Source organism: Passer domesticus, chromosome 12 (genome assembly GCF_036417665.1).
Source record: "Passer domesticus isolate bPasDom1 chromosome 12, bPasDom1.hap1, whole genome shotgun sequence".
Taxonomy (NCBI): Eukaryota; Metazoa; Chordata; class Aves; order Passeriformes; family Passeridae; genus Passer; species Passer domesticus.
In genome coordinates this window covers 2,888,886-2,910,462 of record NC_087485.1, presented here as the reverse complement: position 1 = coordinate 2,910,462, position 21,577 = coordinate 2,888,886, and the positions used below count along the sequence as shown (strand labels likewise).

The window sequence follows — 21,577 nt, the reverse complement described above, 5'->3', positions numbered from 1 at the left end:
AAATTCCTCTCTGGAATTCCCCGTCCCCTGTCACCGGAGCCCTCCCCGCGGCGTCGCGGTCCCCCCTGTGCGGGGAGGATTCCCCGTGCCCTGGAATTCCTGGCTGCGAGTCCCAGGGACAGCGCAGCGAGCATTTTATAGGATCCCTCCTCCTCCTCCTCCTCCCTCCCGCCTTAGGGAGGATGGTCCCGCTCCTCTGAGCCCCAGTGACCGCCCGTGAGCTGCTGCCATCCCGGCCAACACCCCTCTCTCTGCTCCTGGCTTTCCCCCCTTTCCCCCTCCCTCTCCTCGTTCTTGCTCCACGCCCGTTGTCACAGGGGATGGTCCCGGCTTCTCCTCTCTGCCTGGAGAGCATAAATACCACTGGGGAGCTCTGGGAGACTGCACTTGGTCCGAGTTGCTGAGCCCTTGCACATCTCGCACCTCCTGAGGCTCATTCATTCCATCCTTTTCCCCCTCCTCCTCGTTTAAATATTTCAGATATATTAATTTATTTCCCACAAGCAGGCTTGGAGGAGCTGCAATTACCTGGAGACTTGGAAGTTCTCAGCAAGGTAAGTGTAAAGTTCAGTCCTGGCTGCTGAAATTTTGGTTTTGGGGGTGGTGGGAGTGCAAGAAATGTCCTGTAAGAAGGCACAGTTTTAGTAACTTCTCCAAAAAGTTGCCTGGATGGTATAAAATAACAATACTGTCTGAGCTTCCCTCATGTGTGCCCTGCAGAATTTAATGCAAGATTAACGAGCATTAATCTGGAATGAATGGGAGGAGTTTGCAAGTACAGGAGTGGATTTCTATGCAAATAGACAATATCCAAGGGATGCAGTCCCCAGAGTTGGTACCTGTGGGCACATTTGTGTGCTCCAGGCTGCCTGTGTGTGTGCAGCTCTGCTCTCAAGTCCCGTAGGAAAGGAATTTCAGCATCACCACGTGTGGTGTCTGTTACCAGTGGGTTCTCCATGTGGTTTTACATACAAACTCACCCACTTGGGTTCTGTGGGAATGGACTGAAATGGAAGATCCTGATGATTTAACCCATGAAGATGCTGAATCTGTGGTATATCCAGTGCAATGTGTCACTGTTGTCCTGTGTCTAGGAACTTGTCATCCTCCTTGCCTTTGGAATCCAACACAAGCCTGCAAAGCTTGGGGTGTGTGCATCCCAGGGAAAGAGATGACCTGGGGTTTAGTGCATCATCTTGTGGCTTTATCCCTGGATTTCTTTGCACAGGTTAAAGTTGATCCCAGGCTACAAGCTGATCCCAGGCTAGCTCATCCTAGATCCCAGGCTAGCTGAGGTTACAAGCTGATCCCAGGCTGACTCCCCTCTCTTCACTGTTTTAAATGCCCTCCTGACATCCTGAGCTAACTTTGCATTTTCCTTCCTTGTCAGCTGGTGCCATGTGTAACTCCACAGGCCCTGGGATGTTTTAGCTGCAAATGTCACCCACAACCCAGGAGCAGGAGCCCCCTCAGGTGCTTCACCAGGGAGGCAGTCAAAGCTCAGTGTCCCTAAGGAAAAAAGGTGACATGGGGACATGAATGCAGGATCAGCCTGCATGTGGCTTTAGCAGTGTCTCTGCCAGGCTTCAGATGTGACCAGCTCTCCTGCTTTCCGTGCAAGGCAGACACCATCCATTAGCTGGGGAAATAGCTTTCTAAAAATACTCTTTTCCTAAGTCCAGTGCTGCACTTTAACTCCCTCAGACCCCAGAAGCAGGCCTCCCATTTCTCCCCACTTTGGAGAGGCTTCCCAGCATATTCAGGAGTCCTTTTCTGCTGACTCAGTCGTTTCTGATGGCTCCCAGATGTTCACCTGGCACCAGTGTCAAGGGCCTGATGTGTTTGAAGGGAGGCTGTGCTCCTCTTGAACCCTTGAAATCAACAGCAGAGGCTTCCTCAGCTGACTGTCAGCTGATAATTTTCTGTGAATAATGTCAAGCCCCAGCTCAAAGGCAATGTGATTCCAGCCTCCCTGGGTGAGGCATTGCCCAGCCCTGCAGGGCACTGGGACAGCCTGGGCTGGAGCACACATGTCCCAGTGCTTCTTTGCACCTGGACATGAGGATATGAGAGGCAGATGGATGGGCATCTGAAATCTGTGACAGCTTTCTGAAACGTGAGCATCTTTCAGCTGCTTTCAACTCATCTGGCCAGGGAACTCTCTGCTCCCTGTCCCCCTCTGATCCCTTTATCCTTCCTTGGGATGCTCAGCGCTCCTCACCTCAAGCCAAAGCAGAAGAAGGGACTTGCACACCCCGAGTGAAACAGAAGATTAAGCCAAAGTGACCTAACTCTAAAGAGGTGCTGCTATCCTTTTGCTGGCAAGTGGGACCCAGGGAAGCACATCCCGAGGAATAAAGCACCATCTGTTGGGAGGTTTTGGCCGCCTCGCCGAGCCAGACGCGCCGGCCTCGCTGCGGAGCCGTGAGCGGGGCAGCTCCTCGGGCTCTCAGATGCTACAGCTGATTTTTTCAATCTGCCCTTTCTGAAAGTTCAGTGTTTGCCTTAGATGGGTGGTGGATTTGGGCTCCTCTTTAGCCAAGGGCAGGCGGCCAAACGAGGGGTGCAACGGCTGCTCCTGCAGGGAGAGCGGCCGGGGCTAAATGGCCACATTGTGAATGGCATTGCAGCTATTTTTAAACTCTCAGGGAAGTGCCTCAAAGTAGGAATTGTTCCTTGAATTTGGGTCAGACAGTCTACAAAAGCAACTGCTCCTGCTCCCCTACCCCTCTGCAGCTGGGTTAGAAAGTCGGGCTCCTGCCTGGGGGGAAGCGAATGCCGCAAGAGGGGCTGAGAGGAGGATGAGGTTAAAGGAGTGTTTGTCCCCGTGCCACCGAACGTCCTGCCCTCCAGGTGTGCCTGCAGCTGGGGACAAGGCCCGTGTGTTCGCCTTGCTCTGCGGAGCAGGAAATGATGAGAAGCTGTTACCTAAACGGAGCAAATTACATCCTGCATTGTTGTACCCAGGCTAAGGCTTAATGCGCTGCCTGGAGAGAGGCTGAGGGCAGCTGGTTTTCATCTGCCTCAACGTTCAGTCCAAGAAAGAAGCTTCAAGCAGGGACTCTGTGTCTTTTGTTTCAGGGATTCTCAGTGTTCTCAGTGTTTTTTTGGGGTGCCTGCCTGTGCAAAGCACCTCATCCTTGCAGCTGTTCTCCTCAGACGCTGCTCTAGTGGGTTGGGGGAACAGGGGTTTGGGGTTTTGTGCTCAAATGTAGCTTTTAGCTGGGAGTCAGATGGCTGTTCCCTGCTCTGGTGGGCTTCCAACTCCTCTGGTCTCAGTGTCCAAACCCTGTGTCATTGGATGAAACTTCTCGAATAATTCCTGCTAATCTGGGGGTTGTTTCCTGCTGCTGCAGAGGAATGCTTTCAACAGTGCTGTCAAAAACAGATCCTCACCTCATGTTGGAGACAAGGATGAGGAAGCTTTCTCCCAAAAATTAGCCCTAAGGAGGGGGATCCTGTGCTTGCTCTGTCTGCATAGATGCTTCTTGCCCTGGATGGATTGATCCTGCTCCAGGGGCTCTTGGATCCCAGTGGAGAGCAGCGAGTGCTGCACAGCCTCCTGTGAAAAGCTGCTGATCCAAATAAAGCCAGCCAAGACGCTCAAGGATGGCTGGGTGGATAGATTGGAGCACGGGGAAAAGGGTGGGAAGTGCTCGGGAATGACAGGCGGAGCAGAAGCACTACGGAGCAAGGCACAGGGATTAAACGAAGCTGCCCTAAAACCAAAGACCACTCTGTCGGTGCTGACGGCATCCGAGCGCCTGGGAACACCTAATCTGCCCGGGGGAGGGCGGCTGCTGCTGCTGCTCCATAGCTCACATCCCTGGCTCCGCTCCCGCCCGCCGGGAAGCGTCAGCGGGAGCCGCGGTGCGTCAGTGCCAGCGGGGACCGCGGCTGCCCGGCCCCGCCGCGACATTTCCCGACAACAGCCGCCCTCACCCGGCCCGCCAGCTGCTCTGCTGCAGCCTCGGAGCAGCTCCTGCTGCTGCCTCACCTCCTCATCCGCCTGGCTGGGGGTTTTAGTTTCCCTTTTGTTCGGAAAATAGAGAATTTTGGCTTTGCCAGCTGCTCTTTTGGGGGGTAGATCCAAGTGTTCCCCTGCCTGAGAAGGGATGGAGCTGCTGGGCATTGCGGGATGCCAGGGGTGCAGAAGGCATCCTCCTGCATGCCTGGGAAGGGTTCACTCCCAAATCAGCATCAGTGGAATTCCCAGGTGTAATAACCTGAGTCCCCACCTCTTGTGGGGCTGTTTGGGTCTTCCTGCCTTGTGGTGAGCAATAATTTTAAGCACCACTCTTTTCCAAGCTCAGACCTGGGCTGTGTGACCTCATCTGGGGGACAAATGCACTGAGAGCTCCTGTGGTACTGCTCTGACTGCTTCTTTCTCCCCAATTTCAGATCTGCACCGAGCCACGGGAGTCCCTGCACGAACACCCACCATCAGCTTCATCTCTGCTTCTGCTGGCAGCATGACTCCTGCCCTGCCTTGGATCATTCCTCTTGGATGCGTGCTGCTGCTGACAAAGGCAGCCGAGTGCTTTATCCTGCCCAACTCGAGCCACCTGGAGAGCATCCTGAGTAAATACCAGGATGGGGAAGCTCACTCCAGGTCCAAGAGAGCCATTTTATTCTCAGACAGACAGGAGATACTGATGCTCCACAATAAACTGAGAGGTCAGGTGTACCCAGTGGCCTCTAACATGGAGTACATGGTGAGTCTAGAGCCTGATACATCAATTTATTTCTACTTTTCTTTTTTTTTTTTCCTAACTGTATTTAAATTTTCCTTGTGGTGTGAGAGGTGTGGCGAATTTCCTCTGAAGTAAGTTTTTCTCAAGAGGTTTCCTGAAGCCTTTCATTCCAGAATGAAGGATACTTTAGATCAGTGGCCTGTTTTGGTTGGAAGGGGCTGCTGATGGGTCATCCAGTCCATCTCTGCATAGTTTCAGAAGTGGTTCCATTATTCATAAAGGAGCATCTGGCCCAGCCCTGGATGCATCTCCGCTGATGGCAATTCCCCAGCCTGCCTCAGCAGGTTCTTCCATTACCTTCAAGTCATAAAAGCAGCAATTTTCCCCCAGTGTTTAACCCCTGCTCTCCCTGTGAAAGCTTTCAGGCTGTTGTGGGGACACCACAGTCTGCTCAGGGAATATTCTGGTGTTTTTTGGGTTGCCAGCCCAGTGCTGGAGGTTCACCTGCTCTCAGTCACGCACTGATCACCTGAGCTTAGCAACGTGAGCCAAACCTCCACGATGCTCCTGGGAATCTGCACAGGACCACAGGGAAACAGGGCCTGAGGAATGTGGCTCCCACTGGAAATAGCTGGAAAGGCTTTGGGAGTTCCTGGGTGGATGGGTCAGTGCTGTTGGGTTTTGTAGTTCAGGAAACCAAAATAAAAGTTTGGTCAGTGCATTCTCCCACTTCAGAGGGAGAACTTAAAAGTTGGAGGAGTATGAAATATGCCTTTGCCATCAACAATTCACATTAATATTTTTTTCACCTGATGCCAGAGACCCTACTTTTGAGCTATTTTTGCCATGCCATCAAAATATTACAGGGCCACAAAATGATGTAGGCAAATAATTACTTTTTGTGTGCCTTTTCCCAGTGTGCAAATATAGTTCTGATCAAAACCAGTCTGACTTCAACCTTGTGCTCCTGCTGATGGATCAAGTGATGGATGACTTGTTAAGACTGTGTTTAAAAGGGTAAAAGAAGAGTAAACTTTAATATAAAATTGTTTGCCAGCTATGCTGAAGTGAGGGCTGCAAATGGAAAATCCTGCCTTTTGTGAGTGCAGGGAGAAGGGGAAGAGAAGGGAGGGCAGGGGATGGTGAGGAAGGACAGCTGTCCCTCAGTCCATCCACACCAGCTGGGTTTTGCCAGAACTCCTGTGCCTTTCTAAGAACTGGGGATTGCATCCCTTTCCCAGCAGCTCTCGCATTATCCTGCAGGGAAGCACTGCCAGAAGAGGCGACTTGATGGATTTCCAGAGGGTAAACACAAAGCTTGAGCAAGCCCAAGGTGTTTTGGTTGGCCGTGGGGCTGGCAGAGTGTCCATGGCCCGGCCGCTGTTTGCACTTCTGTGTTTGCCTTTGCTCTGGGAGCTTTTCTAGTGGTTTTTATGGGAGATGGAGGGCAAATGAAAGGGCCTTATGTGCTCTGAAGAAAGGAGCTGAGTATGAGATGGTGCTGCTTGGAAGGGCTATAATCAGCCTTTCATGTGCTCGTGTTTACCCAGTATGAGTTGGAAATGCCATGTATATGCTGAACGGGAATTTCTCTTTAATCCTTTATCCTGCAGAGGACATTTCTCATTTGGACTCGTTTAAGAGGATGGTCTGTCTGTAGGACCATAGATAAACTCTCCTCTTTCCCTTTGGTGCTGGAGTGGAGCGTCACTGGAGGTGTGCTGGGATAATTTGTGGATGAGTGGGTATCAACCTCTGAACACTCCCTTGTGAAAATCCTTTCTCCCAGCTCCACATCTGATGTATTTAAGTGGTCTAAAAGGGAAATGAGACTTAATATATTCCAGGAAAGGGACATATTTAACTGCTACTGGATGGACTTCAGTTGTTGGACACTGTTGATGAGAAAGCAAGAGTACATATATGAGTCCTATAACTTATCTGGAGACCAAAAGAATTGTTATATACATATGGGATAAAGGCAAAGTGGGCTGAAAAATGAAGAAAGAAATGGTTTAGCTGCTGGGTCTGTGTAATTAATTGAAAGCTGGCACAGGTATTCAGTGCTAATGGAAAATGAGTGAGCAGGGCACAACTTCCTGACAAAGCTGGGCCAGTTCAAAATTACCTTAAGCCCTCTACCAGCTCCATGATTGACAATCCAGAGTGCATTTGGACTGTTTAACAGAGGTGGATGGGTGCCAAGGCCAAAACAAACTTCTTGTTAACAGTCCCAGAGTAAAAAGGACATAACGGACTCAGAGGAAAAAGGACATAATAGATCCTGAGGCACGGTGACCTTTTAAGATGGCTTAGTCAGATGCTTTCAGCAGTGATGAAAGGCAGAAATCTTTCCTCTCACGGCGGCCTCAGAGACAGCTGGATAAAGCAAAATTGTTCTCAGTGCAGATTGCTGGAAGGAAAATAGTTTGTTTTCATGTATAAGGTATGCATCCTTCCTCTCAGCTGTAGGGTGGTGCTTTCCCTGTCAGGATGGGATAGTGTTTCTGTGGGGGTTAGCAAAAAGCATCTCCAGACCTCTGCAAGGACATGTCAGTCCTGGGGTTTGATGCCACTTTTAGAAGGAAGCTGCCAGCATTGCAGAAAGTCTGGTCTGGGGAGGAAAATGAGCGAGTAACCTGATCACTGCAATTCAGGTGTCTGGCTTTGGGTTTGCAGGCTCCTCAGGCTGAGGGAGCAGACTCCTTGTGGGATGCATTATTAAATCTGGACCTACAAGCTGTGGTGTGGTGTGTGTATGCCATGCACATATTTTACATATACACTGTCCATTCCACTTTGAAAGGCCATCAGAAATTTTCAGGAGTAAAAAAAAGAGAGTCCATGTGCTAATCCACTTGGAATCACACACACCCAAAAAAATTTTCAGCCTCTGTTTCTGAAGGAAGCTGAGCACAGGCTTGTTGCCCCTCTGGCTTCAGCCATCTTCCTAGATACTGCTTTGAATATTGGCATAAAGAATTCTTGCAAGTATAGCTGGGAAAGTCTTTAATCTTTTTTCCCCCCCATTTATTGCTCTGAAATAATTCCAGCCTCCTGACCGCATTCGCGTCTGAGAAGCACGAGGCAAATAACTGCTCTAATTTAGATGGGATGGCTTTGTAATCTGATGCCTGCAGAAACGAGCTTCTCTCCTCATGCAGCAAAAAGCTGTGCAGAGATGGAGCCCCTTTCCCAATTACCTGTCAAGTGTTTTTTGTCTGAGTTCATTTATTTTATCCTCAGGCATCAAAGGGAGATACAAAGTGTAGGCTTGCATTAATTCCCATTTAATAGCCCATTGCTCAGGACGTCTCTGCATTAAATTAGGAGATTTGGAACATCTCCACCTCTGGGGTTGCAGGGAATAAAGCTGGGTAGGAAGTCTGAGGAGCTCGGAGTGCAGAACATCTTGGGAGAGTTTCTGTGGCTTTTGTGCTGGATGGGAGGGCAGCCGTGGCCGGTCGCTGCTGAGCCCACAAAGTGGGAAACCACAAAAAGCTGTGTCTGGGCACTGCTGCAAGAGGCTGCCTGAGCAGAGGGTTGGGGATGTGTGGTGGGTCTGATCCCATCACTTCCAAGGAGCTGGAGGGCTGAGAAGGAAAATGTTTTTGTTCCCTGTGTCGGAGCTGTGTCCACACGGGGCTTTGCAGGCTGAATTTGCTCGGTCACTGCTCAGTCCAAAGCCAAGCTGGTGAGACTGGGACAGCCCTGGGATGATGCTGGAATCTGGGTTGCTGAGAGTGCTTACTGATAAGCTGTTCTGGGAGGCTGGGGTGTGTTCAGTGAGATGAGGTCATGTTTGCCTCACTGAGATAGTGGAGACACATCAAGTTCCAGGAGATGCTGCATTTTCCTTTTGTCTTACCCAGGGATGCTCAGTCCTTCCCCATCCCAGCTATAACTGCCTGTGACTGTGTGCAGATATGCTCAGAATGAGCACTGGATGGTTTCTAAGTGTGTTTGAGAGCCTGGATGCCCTGCAGGCCTCCAGGCTCTGACAGGTCCTTTGAAATGTTTGAGATCAGAAGTTGCCTTTCTTCTGGAGAAGACAGGACTTGGAAAGAGCAGCTGGTTGTGATGGTAAATGTCCAAAGAGGACAGTCTCGTGCTGGCATGTGGATGGGCTGGATGCACATTACAAGACCTCTCTTCTCTTTGGTTTTATTTGTAGGAATGTGTGGTAATATTTTAATCCCAACGAATTATCCTCCAAGGGCTGTTCTGAATAGAGCAGCTGTCAGTAATTACACAATGAATTCAGGGCACTGGCTGCTGGGCCCAGCGAGTCTGGCCTTTAGAACAAATGCTCTCCTGGGCAGCAGAGCTGCTTTCCTGTTTGCCTTTGTGTCATGCTGGAGCTCTCCTTTGGCTCACAGCCGTGTGATATTCGATGAGCGGTGATCTCACCCCAGCATCCTGCCCCCAGTGGGAACAGAAATGGGATTTGTCACTTCTAACGTGATGCCTGTTTCAGTGAGAGTGGAAAAAGCTTAAAAAACCTGGGACATTGCCACCTCTGATGTATTTGACTGGATCCACTGGTGGGCTCTCATTTACTCTGGAAGGAGAAGGGGAGCTGAGGCTGAGAGCTCAGACCCACACCCCTTGACTGAGAGCTTGGATCAAAGATCTCCAGCTGTGTGGTGTGGAGGTAGTGCAGCTCTCCACTGCTGGAGTTCTCTGGGTGGGAAAGCCTGGAGATACACCAACAGTAAGGACAATGGATGAAAAATCATGCTGAAAAGCACTGAGTGTATGTCAGAACTCCTGCAGGACTCAGAAATATGTGTTGTGTTGGAGACCATGTGATGTCAGAAATGTGTGACATGTTGGATATTGTGGCATCTCAAAGCGTGAATTTTGATTTTTAATTTTTTAAAACATATTAGAAAACCAACTGCCAGGAATATCTTGTGGTTTAGGGTGAATGGTCTAGGTCTGTTCTTGAGGTCTTCCCACGTGGGTTTGTGTGTTTTCTGATGAACTGAGTGAAGCACTTCCTCAGATGCATGGCATCAGCTGGGTGAAATCAGAGACCCTTCAGTGTCCTGGACTTTCAAGGCAGGGGAACATGTTGAGAAATGTGATTTTAGCACAGAAATGTGGTGGCTTCAGGCCAGACATGGCTGGTGTGATCTGTACCATGGTCTTTCTCCACCAACTGCTGTTGGTTTAATCTCCTGATTTAGTGAGTTTGAGATGCAAAACTGAGCTGTTCTCTTCTCTCCCCACGCCCTGCAGAGCTGGGATGAGGAGCTGGAGCGGTCAGCCCACGCCTGGGCTCAGCAGTGCATCTGGGACCACGGGCCCAGCGACCTCATCAGGTCGATTGGGCAGAACCTGGCAGTCCACTGGGGCAGGTAAGGCTTGGGGTGCTACAGGGTCATTAAAAAGGGTGATTTATGGGTCCTCCTTTAGAGAGAGACAGCTGGAAAGATTTGCTCTGGTGCCTGGTGGAGCACTGGGGAGATGGGAGAAAAGCTGGGGTCGTTAATTGTGATGGCTGCAGTGGGGTGGGTGTCATGGTAATGCCTGCAGACATCTCCCACTGAGACTTCCCAGGAAACCAGCACTGATTTGGGCTCCTCCATCCTTCTGGATCTGGGGGAAGCACCTCTGTAACACACTTGAAGTCACTCCTTCTCCTTGGGGAGAACAGGTACAGAAGCCTGAACCCTTAAATCTGCTGTTCCAAGGGGCTCTGGCATCATGCAGATGAAGGCTGAAATTTCTCAGGAGCAATGTTTGGATTCACTTCAGAATTTAATTATCTCTTGCTGTGTTTTCCATAAATATTTATCTGGTTCCTGATTTTTCTTTACTGAAAACACTTTGCAGGGTTTTTTTCAATTCCTGGGACAAGTTGTTAAACTAGAGTCATTAACCCATTTAGGAAAGCTGACATGAAGGCTTCCAAAGGGATTTTCCTCTTTATCTCAAGGTGAAATTTGTTTAGCCCTTGTTTTTAAGCTTGTTATAGGTTAAACCTGCTCTGCACAGCAAACATTTTGTACCTGCTCAGGAGCCCTGAGCACTTTTCCCCCATTTCCTGGGTGGAAGTCTAGTTATCTTTGTTGTAAATCAGGTAGAGCTTGGTGGAAAGCAAAGGAAATTTGCTGGTGTGAAATTAGCTGGATGTAAAAATTGGGCCCATTTTAATGTTTGGCAAGTAGAATGGTTAATTAATTGGAAACAAAGTCAAAAGATTGTGCTGTTCTTGGCTGTCCTACAAGTGCTCAGGATGGCCATGGGTTCCTGATGAAGGAAGATCCAATCTTGCTCCCTTTGAGGTCCCTGAGAGGAAAGAAAAATCAGATTTATCTCAGCTTTTTTCAGGAACGGGCCATAACTTGATTGCCTCCATTTCCTCTCCTGTAAAATAGGATTCGGAAAGTATTTGCTTCATGACATCATGAGATGGATGTTTTTAAAATACTTCTAATGAGTGATTTTTAATGAAAAGTTGGCTGAAAGGATACGCTCCAGTTGGTAATGATATCATTTGGATTTCTGGCAGCTTGCTTGGTGTGAGCTGTTGAAAGCAATCAAAAAGCAGAGGGTTTGGTACAGTTTGCAGATCACTGTGTGTAAAGTGTGTGTGAGTTTCTACAGGTAGTTTTGACACATTTGTGCCCCCCAACAGCATCAGCACTGCCTCAGACTGTGATATCTGAGACAGAGATCACACACAAGGCACAGGGGGCTTGGTGCAGGGGAAAATTGCTGCCAGATAAAGGGTAGGATAGGAATGCAGTGCACCAGCTACTCCACACCAGCTCCTGGTGGGATGTGGGTGAGGAAAAGCCCACTCACTTTCAAAGGTCTTACAGTATTGGCTGTGAGTTAACTTCCAGATTTAGCAAATTGCCCCCTGGTAAAATAGGTACATGATGGCTTTTGGTTTGAGATGTTTGGCAAAGCCTAACTTGTGTTTACTTTCAAAACACAACTTTCAGCCAAACTAGAAGTTATTTTGTAGATGAGTGGAAAAGTGAGAGGGCATTTCAGGTCAGCAGCACTTGAGGATCATGTCAAACCTATAAATAATACAAAGTCAGGTCAGGCTGTGAATCTGAGGGAAAAAATCATAGAAACACACAACAGTTTGGGTTGGAAGGGACCTCAAAGATCTTTCCAGTTCCAACTACCCTGCCATGGGCAGGGACACCTTCCACCATCCCAGGGTGCTCCAAGCCCCAATGTCCAACCTGGCCTTGGGCACTGCCAGGGATCCAGGGGCAGCCAGAGCTTCTCTGGGCACCCTGTGGCAGAACTTCCCCACCCTCACAGGAACAATTCCTTTCCAATATCCCATTTAACCCTTCATTTTTAACATTTAAAAACAATTTTTTTTTTTTTAAATTTGAAAATTTCTATCCTGATTCCAGCTGCCTTTCCCCCCCTCAGGTATCGATCTCCAGCATTTCATGTGCAGTCCTGGTATGATGAAGTGAAGGATTACACCTTCCCATACCCCCACGAGTGCAACCCCTGGTGCCCAGACAGGTGCACAGGTGCCATGTGCACACATTACACCCAGGTAAAGGACTCCAAGGGCTCTGTAGCCACACTCCCCATGTCTGGATTGGGGTAATTTACTTATTTCCAATAACCACATTTCCCTTACAGATAGTCTGGGCCACCACCAACAGGATTGGCTGTGCTGTGAATGTCTGCAAGCAGATGAATGTGTGGGGGGAGATCTGGGAGAACGCTGTCTACCTGGTCTGCAACTACTCCCCCAAGTAAGGCAGAGCAGCTGGGCTCTCTCCATCTCCCAAAACTGGCAGCTGGCTTAACTAGCTCTGGGGAAGAGATTTCAGGCAGTCTAGACTGGTGGTTGTGGCTTTAAATTTTTTTCTTTAGACAGCAGCACAGGGCTGGTTCAAAACTACAGAGCGCTGCCTGGAAAACTGAATGAGAGGCTGGGGCCAGGCTGGAGCTTTGATGTTCCTGCCACGGGAAGGGAAAGGAGGAGCAGGAGATGGCCAGGATGGAGCTGGCGTGTGCTGCTGAGCAAGGCTTGCTCTCTGCTGTCAGAGGTGGGAAGGGATGGGGTGGTGGTGAGTGCCAAAAAAACCCTGAAATAACTGCAGCAGTCAGGATTTCACTAGCTCGACGGCTTGATTAAATTTCAAAACGAAAATCATATTTCTTGCCTACTACATCCAGGAGCAGTTTACTACCTGGCAATGGCAGTTAAGATTTTCTGGTTTAAGGGCTAATAGGAGAAACATTCCCACACCAAGCCCTTGGCAATTTAAAACTTCAAAACAAAATAGGGAAATTACTCTATGCAAACTGAGTGGCTTGGGGAGCACCTGACTTCAGGGGATCACTGCAGAATAATGCAAAGGAAAAAGAATTTTGGGGTTGCAGCTGTCATGTCCCAGGCAGAGCTCTCTGGGTGGGTTCTTTAAGCCCCTCTCCCCACGTCAGATGAGCACATTTTGCTCCTGGTTTGGGGGGATTTAACAACCTGCTCCTCCTGAGGGATAACAGCATCTCCCACAGAGCCCCTGCAGCAGGCTGGGAGATTTACACATCATCCATTCAGAGCTGCTGCATGGAAAAACACTCTATTTCTGCAGTTTCTGCTTAATCTTTTCTCTCTGGCACCGGTGCACATTGTCCTCATGTAGCCTTATAGGTGGAGACAGCTGAAAGAGCATAACCCAGGAGTTTATAGCCACAGCTTAACTCCGGCTCCTTCAACCTCCTCTTCCCCTGAAACTTGCAGGACAGAATGCCAAAATGGGCTGTTGTTTCTGGGGAGTTTCCTCAGCAAAATGCAGTAATCCATTGATTTATTTCTGTTTATATAAGATCCTGGCGTTTATATTGAAATGTAATATAAAAGCAATATGGCACACGATTTAAGCAAACCCCTAAAAAATATCATTTTAGAGATGGAACGAGGAGGAACATCTTTCCTACATGGCTCGTTGTTTAGCCTTTATTTAGTTGCTCTAGTCCAGGATGGTGTTTCTGGGTTTGGAGGCTTGGGAGGGTGTCTGATGGGTGCTCATTTCTCCTGTGCTCCCAGGGGAAACTGGATTGGAGAAGCTCCATACAAAACTGGCCGTCCCTGCTCCGAGTGCCCGCCGAGCTATGGGGGGAGCTGCCAGAACAACCTCTGCTACAAAGGTACCTGCTGGGGCTTGGGGCACCTCTGGGGTGGGACACAAGGCTGGAGCAAACGTGTGGAAGCTTCCAATTGGAGCCAGCCATAGCTTCATGCCCCTTTTAATTAGCCATCCTCAATATTCCGACACTGGGACATGTGGGAAATGGACAGCCACTGAAAGCAAGAATCCCTGAGCTGCTGAAAATCTGGAGCTGGGATTCAGCACGTTTTTCTGGGGAAAACAGAGAGCTTGGCTGGGGAGAAGCAGCTCTGAGCTTCCATGGGTTTGGCCCTGGAGCTGCAGGGGGTTTTGGGCGCCGGCAGGAGCGATCCTGTCCTTGTTGGGGAAGGAAATGTTCTCCAGTGCTTGGCAGAGGCATCCTGGGGGGGCAGAGCTTGGCTGCCTGCCCTGCTCCTTCAGGGGCCACAGGTGGAGCCTTTGCCTCCCTCCCCACCTTTCAGGGTGGGGATTCAAGGGATGGTTTTCAGGGATGCAAAATGAACAAAACCATTTGTGCCCCTTGGAGAAGAGGAGGGGGATCCTGAAGGGTTTTTCCTGACCTGTGGAGTATTTTGGAAGAGAGGTCAATAGGGTAAAACAATATTAGGGTGAGCCCTTCAGTGCAGAGCATTGCTACCCCCAGCATCCAGGATCTCCTGGGGCCACTTCTCTCCTCCCAAGTGTTTTTCTTCCCAGAGAGCTGAGCTCTTTGAAAACAGGGAGATTCCCTGGAGACTTGCCCAAAGCTGAGGCTTATTTTGCTGCCACCATGCATTTCTTGGTTTTTATCTTGTGGGGTTTGAAGCAGGACCCCAGGGTGCAGGTGGGCTGCAGCAGGGAGAAGGAAGGGGAAGCCCTGATGGAATATGAGCCCTTCAGCAAATTTGTGTTTTCCTCCAGAGGGAAGAGCTCAGTGGGAAACAGAGGGAGGAATATCAGCACTTTTTTTCACTAATTAGTGGGGATCCCTTTAAATCTTTATTGTGAGATGCTGTAAATGCTGCTTCATGTGCAGAGGAGCAGGAGAGGAGTGTCCTGGCAATCGCCCTGTGCTGTCTCCAATGGGCATTTTTGATCTCCCAGCTGTTTAAAAGCAGATCCTTGCCCAATTAAATCATCCCCACAAAACATGAGCCTGACTTGCCCACCAGTGTGAGCACCCTGTGATTATTTTGAATCCCCTCTTTCACCAAGATCACCGTTATGAAGATCCCATCATTGCTGAGACAGATGAGACCAACGAGGTGGAGATTCCGCAGGTGGCGGAGCAGAAGCCGGTGCAGTTCCACCTTCCAGAAAACAAACCCAGCAAAACCATCAAGCCCAAGAAAATCACCCCAGAATCCTACATGAGTAAGACACAGCCTGTCTCTTTCTCAGCTCCTATGGGTTTTGAAGCACCTCTGTGGGAAAAGGCGTGGGAAGTGATGAGGAGGCTCAGGGACAAAGAAACTGGGAGGATGTTTGCGTGGAGGAAAGGTGATCTGTGTGAAAACTCACTGTGTGAAAATTTCAGTTGTGCAGAAAGCTGCTAGAAGTGGTGAGCAAAGCTCTCAAAAACAGCCTGTGCCTTCTGCACATCGATCTGCAGAAGTTTTGTGTTTGTTTCAGTAATTTCATAGAATCCCACAATGGTTTGGTTTGGGAGGGACCTTAAAGCCCATCCAGTCCCACCCCTGCCATGGGCAGGGACATCAAACCCCATCCAACCTGGCCTTGGGCACTGCCAGGGACCCAGGGGCAGTCATAGCTGCTCTGGGAATTCCATCCCAGCTCCTCCCAGCCAGGAATTCCCAATCTCCCATCCATCCCTGCCCTCTGGCAGTGGGAGCCATCCCCTGTGTCCTGTCCCTCCATCCCTTGTCCCCAGTCCCTCTCCAGCTCTCCTGGAGCCCCTTCAGGCTCTGAGCTGTCCCTGGAGCCTTCTCCTCTCCAGGTGAGCACCCCCAGCTCTGCCAGCCTGGCTCCAGCTCTCAGAACATCTCCATGACCTCCTCTGAGTGACTCCAATAAAATATCAATATACCAGAAGTCCCCTCAGTCAGTAATACATTTAGGAAATATTGGTTTTATCTCACCTTTAAAAAACTCTACACTCAGCACTTACCCTTAATCAGAACTTTTCTGGGGTTTATGGCTTGTTTCCTCTTTATTTCTTGCTGGGGAATATTTCTGAGGTTATTTGTGGAGCTGCTGGTACTTCCTGAGCCGTTTTCCAGCCGCTGTTAATTAAAAGACACTTATTGAGAAAACAAGGTGGGGCAAGCCAGCGGCCTCTTTTCAAGTTTATCAGCCAGCATCTGGAGAGTCTGTAATTAAAAGGAGAATGAGAGCTCTGACTGCAGACCTCGGGCTGTAAATCAAAGCCTTCAGCTTTGAATGTCAGCTGCATCTTCCTTGCTAATATTCCAAAGACACCTGTCTCAGGTGAAGGGCTAAAGAGGCACCAACTGCTCCAGGCTGGATAAAATCAGATTTTATCTTGCTGCACCAAAGACCTCCAGGAAAGATATGTGGAGGTTGCTCATTTCTGTAGCTCAAGAGCAGGCTGAGCAATTTCCTTTTTAAAAAATGTATTTATTTGATTTTTTTTCTCCTCCCCAGCACAAGTCATTACCTGTGAAACCAAGATGAGGGACAAGTGCAGAGGCTCAACGTGCAACAGGTAGGGTTTTGTTGATACTTCTCGGAGTGCTGAGGGAAAAAGTAAATAAATATTTACATTTTATTGCTAAATATTTTAAAGAATATTTAATATATATGTTTTATTGCTAAATATTATTCAGTTCTTGCAAACATAGGATAGGTTGCACTATATATTTTTTGGGACTTTCTAGGTAGATCTCTTTAGGAAAAGTCCCAAAACTCAACAAAAAAAATCCCCTAAATTTCTCTTCATTCAAGCCTTCAGCCAAGCCTGGCAATAAGGTGATTTGGATGATTTTACTCAGCCGTGATGACCCAGAGTTTCAGGTGTCCAAAATATTTTAATAAATTTCGGCAGAGTCATTTTTCGAGCCTTTTTCATGCATTCCACTGCTGTCCAAGCCAGACCAATAATTCATGGCTTGTCCCCTCCCAGCCAGTCAAGAACTTCTGGTTAAGGTTTCTGCAGAGAACAGGACAGTTTATCACTTGGAGAAAAACCAAATCCACAGAACCTAAATATTGGTCGGGCTCTTAAGGAGGGTGGAGCAACTGTTTTAAAAAAGTAGCTATTTTGCAATCTTGTTTTTAAAACAGGAGAACTACGTGAAATGAATGGAATGACTATTAAGTGAAATAGAGTCAAAGTCTGTTTTTCTTGAATTGTTTTTCGCCACCCTCAAAGATAAATATCTTTACTAGGTATTTGTGCCCAGCTGGCTGCTTGTACAGTAAGGGAAAGATCTTTGGAACATTTTATTACGAAAGTGTAAGTACCTTTTAATAGCTCCTGGATGTAATTTGTGGGAGTCAGTGGGAATGACAGAAATGGGAAATGCCAGCCATTCTGGTGTAATTTGGCTTTTCATGCTCTCCGGTTGTGGTGCTGTAAAATGGTGCTAATAAAGATTATCTGTGTTTTCCTCATCTTGCTGTTGAAAAAAGGGGCAGGCTCTGGGAAGGCAAAGTGGTTCCAGACGTGATTTTGTCAGGAATTGTCCTTAATGTGGACACCCATGGAAAGTGAGGGATGAGAACCAATAGGCAGCTCCTACAAAGATCTCTCTGCTCCTGTGGGCAGCTGTCATCTGCACAGAAACTTTATATAAAAAACACTTCAATTTTGTAACGAAATAATATTTTGGGCTGATTTGCTTGATCTTAAATTAGTAGATAATTTATAAATAGAGCATAGCACCATTTTCCCATCAAAAATAGTTTTTGGGGTGAAGGAAGTTGGAAGATAACCTGATTTTACCCAAAAAAACCTTTTTTTCTTTCCCCATTCCAACTGCTGGTGCGTGACTGCATCACCCCTGATGTGTCTTTGCCCTGGAAATTCTGTGATTGCAGACACCCAACCCCTCCAAGTGGCGTCAGCAGAAATATTTTGGGTTTGAATATTTTGTTGAGAACTGGAAATATTTCAGACTGGTCGCTCACTTCCAACACTGCTTTCCCTCTAAATTGTATTTAAATGTATGGTTTTGTTATTTAAAAAAAAAAAATCTTGCCATTCAACCAGGCAGTGCTTAAAATAATAGTAATAAAAGAATCTGTGTTGGGAGAGGAAGATTTAACAACCAGATTCCAAAGGAGTGTACTCAGCTTATTTTCCACTTGGTGCTCTGGTGGTGGTTTCATTTCTCCTCTGTTTTTCACGTAGCAGTTGGGCAGCGTTGCTCTGTGAATGAGATTTATTTGATTCATTTCACACCCCATCTATTTATCTCTTGTCAGTCCTCCAGCATATGTCGTGCTGCCATCCACTACGGAATCCTGGACAACAAAGGAGGGCTGGTGGATATCACGAGGAAGGGGAGGACACCTGCTTTTGTCAAGTCCACCAGGAATGGTGTGGAGTCATTCAGGTACTGCCCTCACCAACAACTTTAAATTAAATATTAATTTAATAATTTAAATATTAACTTTAAATACAAGCAGATGTTCAGTCATCTTTGCTTTCATGTAAACACAGCAGTCTAAATAATTCCATTCTGCTAATTTTTTTAATAATATTTTTTTTCTGTTTGATTGTTTTACAGGAAAAGTAAACCTTCGAATGCATTCATGGTTTCCAAAGTCACAAGTAAGTTTCAAATGTTGAGACTGGCAAAAAAAATATTGTTGTTGGGGTTTTATGGGGTACTTGAAAACATCTTTCCTTTCAGGGCTCTTTTTCATTTTCAGTGGTTGTGTCAAATGGTTCTGTGCCACAGCCAAGCCCTGCAGTGGTGGTCTAGGGTGATCAGAACCTTGTGTGACTGCCCACCCACCCTGGGCAATTCCAACACCACCCACCTCATTTTCATGGGAAAGAGGAAGGCAGAGCAATAGGTGAAAATGGGCCAATTCCAGCAGCATCTCCTGCTGATGGATCATGGTGGGGTCCAGACGTCAGTTGCTTATAGTGAAGGGATGGAAGTTGAGCCATCCATCTTTAAAAGCCTCAGTCAAGTGTCCACGCTTACAAAAACTGGAAAAAAAATTAGTGGCTAATGTCCTAGTGCAGTAATGTCATGAAAAACACAATGCATGTGAAATTAGTTTTTAACAGTGAGTCATCACATTTCTGCTGGGCATATAAATAAACACTGCTCTACTTTTTAAACAATTCCCACTTTCTGAATAGCTTTGAAGAATTCCTCTAATGCAGAACCATCCTTTTATTAGATCCACTGAGCCCCTTTCAGGGAGAACTGCAGGTGTCAGGATATTTGGGCTCCACATCTGGAGCTGTAGCAGACCCAGGTGTTGTGGATCAGCTGCCTGTCTCTTCTGAAAGCTGTGACCTTTTTAAGGCCACACTGTAGTGTGGTTCCAGGATTCCTGCTGGAGAGCTGGACAGCCCCATCCTGGGATCCTGCTGCTGGAGCAGCTTTCCTCCTGGTGCTCCCAGCTGGACTTACCAAATGCATTGTGTGGCTCTGACCTGTGTTCTCTGCAGCAGCCTGAGCTTTTGGGTCTAATGATTTGCCTTTCCTCATTTATTTTGGCAGCACAGACTCTGGATTGTTACACCACGGTAGCTGAGCTGTGCCACTTCAAAAAGCCAGCAAGCCACTGCCCAAGGTAACACAAATCTGTTGGGTTTAAAACCTCTGTCCTAGGGAGGGGAGGCTTAACAGAGGTGCTGAGGGCCCTGAATTTGAGGGCTGGTGGAAGAAGAGCTGATCATACTGGTTGAACTGGAGGGAGGGGGTTGGGAATGGCGTGTTTCCTCCTGCCACCATGCTTTTCTTGGCGTCACAGTAGAAAATTCACTTTATGGATTGCTTCAGTAACTTATCAGCCAGGCTGCACAATCCTGTCCCAGCACACTCTCATGTGTGAGTGTGCAACTGCACACTCTTTGTCTTTTTGCTTCTGCATTTGCTGGGTTTTAGATATGGTTTTCCTTTCCACCTCAAAGCACGGAAGAAGTTTGTCCTGGAAACTGTGCAGAAGTGACAGGGCAGAGGGGCACAAACACATGCAGAGATTTATGTGCACAGAATTGAGCAAAAATACAGGTAGACCCCCTTGAAAGGTCATAAAAGACCAACCCCTCTTCTACTGGTCCAAATCCTTCTATTTGCAGTTCTGCAGCAGCAACCAAATGTCATCTGAGGGGAGCGAATAATCAAATTCACTATTGCCACCTGCAGACCAGATGCAGGCGCTTGAAATCTCCCAGGAATGCAGCTGGCCTTCCTGTCGAGGCCTGCTCTGGAGAATAAATCTGAATGCATTGTTTTCCAGGATTTACTGCCCAGCCCACTGCAAGGACGAGCCGTCGTACTGGGCGCCCGTGTTCGGCACCAACGTTTACGCCGATGTGAGTACAAACCCCTCCCCGCAGATCCCGACTGCCCTGACCCAGAGCTGGGCTCACTCTGGGGTTTAGGGCAGAAATTCAAACTCTCTTGTGGTTATTCCATGTGGGGATGGGCAAAAGGGGGTGGAAGGTGGGGTCAGCAGGCTTGGGGAGCCCTTTTGGTCTCTGACACTGATTTATTCGGAAGGACTTGGATGTGTCACTCCACAACTCCTTGAGCTGGGTTTGGTGAGCTCTTCTACTGTCCAGCACTGACTCCTTCCTCGAGATTTGGTCACCAAAACCTCCCCAAGCCTTTGGGCGCTGGCTGTGAAATAATGGTTGCACTTGTTTAAAGCATTTTGGGATTTATAGATGAGCATCAAAGGGCTTTTGTTCCATCCTATCACACAATAGAGTTGACAGAAAAAGACCTCTCTCCCCTTTCCTCCTCTTTCTGGGAGATGAACAGCTTCTGAGCAGCCAGGGCAGAGCTCAGAGCAGTGGAAAGAAAGAAAAAAAGAGTCTGAGCTGGTTTTATGGGTTTGTTTGTCTGAGCTCTGCTTGTGGAGATGAGCAGAGACTTGATGCTAAAACTAGGCAGAGTAATTTTCTTTAAATCTCTTAGTATTAGGCCTCTAAAAACTGAGTTTCAATGTTTTTCCATTTGCGGGTATCTGGTTATTTTGGGTTTTTTTCCTCATTTTCTGTTTTCCATCGGGGGCTGTGTTCAGGAATGCCAGCTCCCTGGCTGCCCTGTAGCCTGTAGGATCATGGTTTAAAAAACCTGGGGAAAGCAGTCAGCAGACTGTGGACCCCCAGCTTCAGGTCACCCTGGAGCTTTGCAGACTGCTGAGAAAATCCATCCTGCAGGAATCATACAGTAATTTGGAGAAGCAATTTTGAAAGCAATTTCAAAAAAAAAGACCCACACTATTTTTAATTTTGCTCAAGACCAATTTTTTTGAAGGCAGAGCTGCACAAACAGGTTATCCTGGACTAGCTCACAGGCAAATCCACGGGGCAGCTGCCTCCCTGCAGTACCTGCCTCCTGCATGCTCCCACCTGCAGGAAATGGGAAATAGTTTTCTCTTTTTTACAGAGGACAAACCCCCCTCAGATCACCCCTGAACAGGGCCAGTGATTACAAAGGAATTAGGTGAGGAGCAGCATCCCAGGCTGGCATTGCACTGACGCAAAAGGATTAGTGTCCTTTAATGAACCCATTTCCTACTCTCCCTCCTGGGTATTGTTTCATAAACGGGGGCATGGATGGTGGCTTGGGAGAAAAACAAAAAGCAATAGTAATA

The 21,577-nt window shown here is 48.0% G+C and overlaps 1 protein-coding gene across 1 annotated transcript in view; it reads left to right on the top strand.

The window, feature by feature from the left end:
* Positions 1-202: 202 nt before the first annotated feature.
* Positions 203-21,577, top strand: part of CRISPLD2 (cysteine rich secretory protein LCCL domain containing 2) — a 29,717-nt gene continuing 8,342 nt past the window's right edge. Inside the window, exons 1-13 of the mRNA XM_064386674.1 lie at positions 203-554; positions 4,402-4,715; positions 9,939-10,057; positions 12,105-12,237; positions 12,327-12,442; positions 13,744-13,844; positions 15,020-15,178; positions 16,430-16,490; positions 17,174-17,240; positions 18,212-18,342; positions 18,517-18,560; positions 19,471-19,543; positions 20,213-20,288. Coding sequence (XP_064242744.1) covers positions 4,473-4,715; positions 9,939-10,057; positions 12,105-12,237; positions 12,327-12,442; positions 13,744-13,844; positions 15,020-15,178; positions 16,430-16,490; positions 17,174-17,240; positions 18,212-18,342; positions 18,517-18,560; positions 19,471-19,543; positions 20,213-20,288 — 1,323 coding nt within the window. The 5' untranslated portion in view covers positions 203-554; positions 4,402-4,472. The remainder of the gene's footprint in view (positions 555-4,401; positions 4,716-9,938; positions 10,058-12,104; positions 12,238-12,326; positions 12,443-13,743; positions 13,845-15,019; positions 15,179-16,429; positions 16,491-17,173; positions 17,241-18,211; positions 18,343-18,516; positions 18,561-19,470; positions 19,544-20,212; positions 20,289-21,577) is intronic.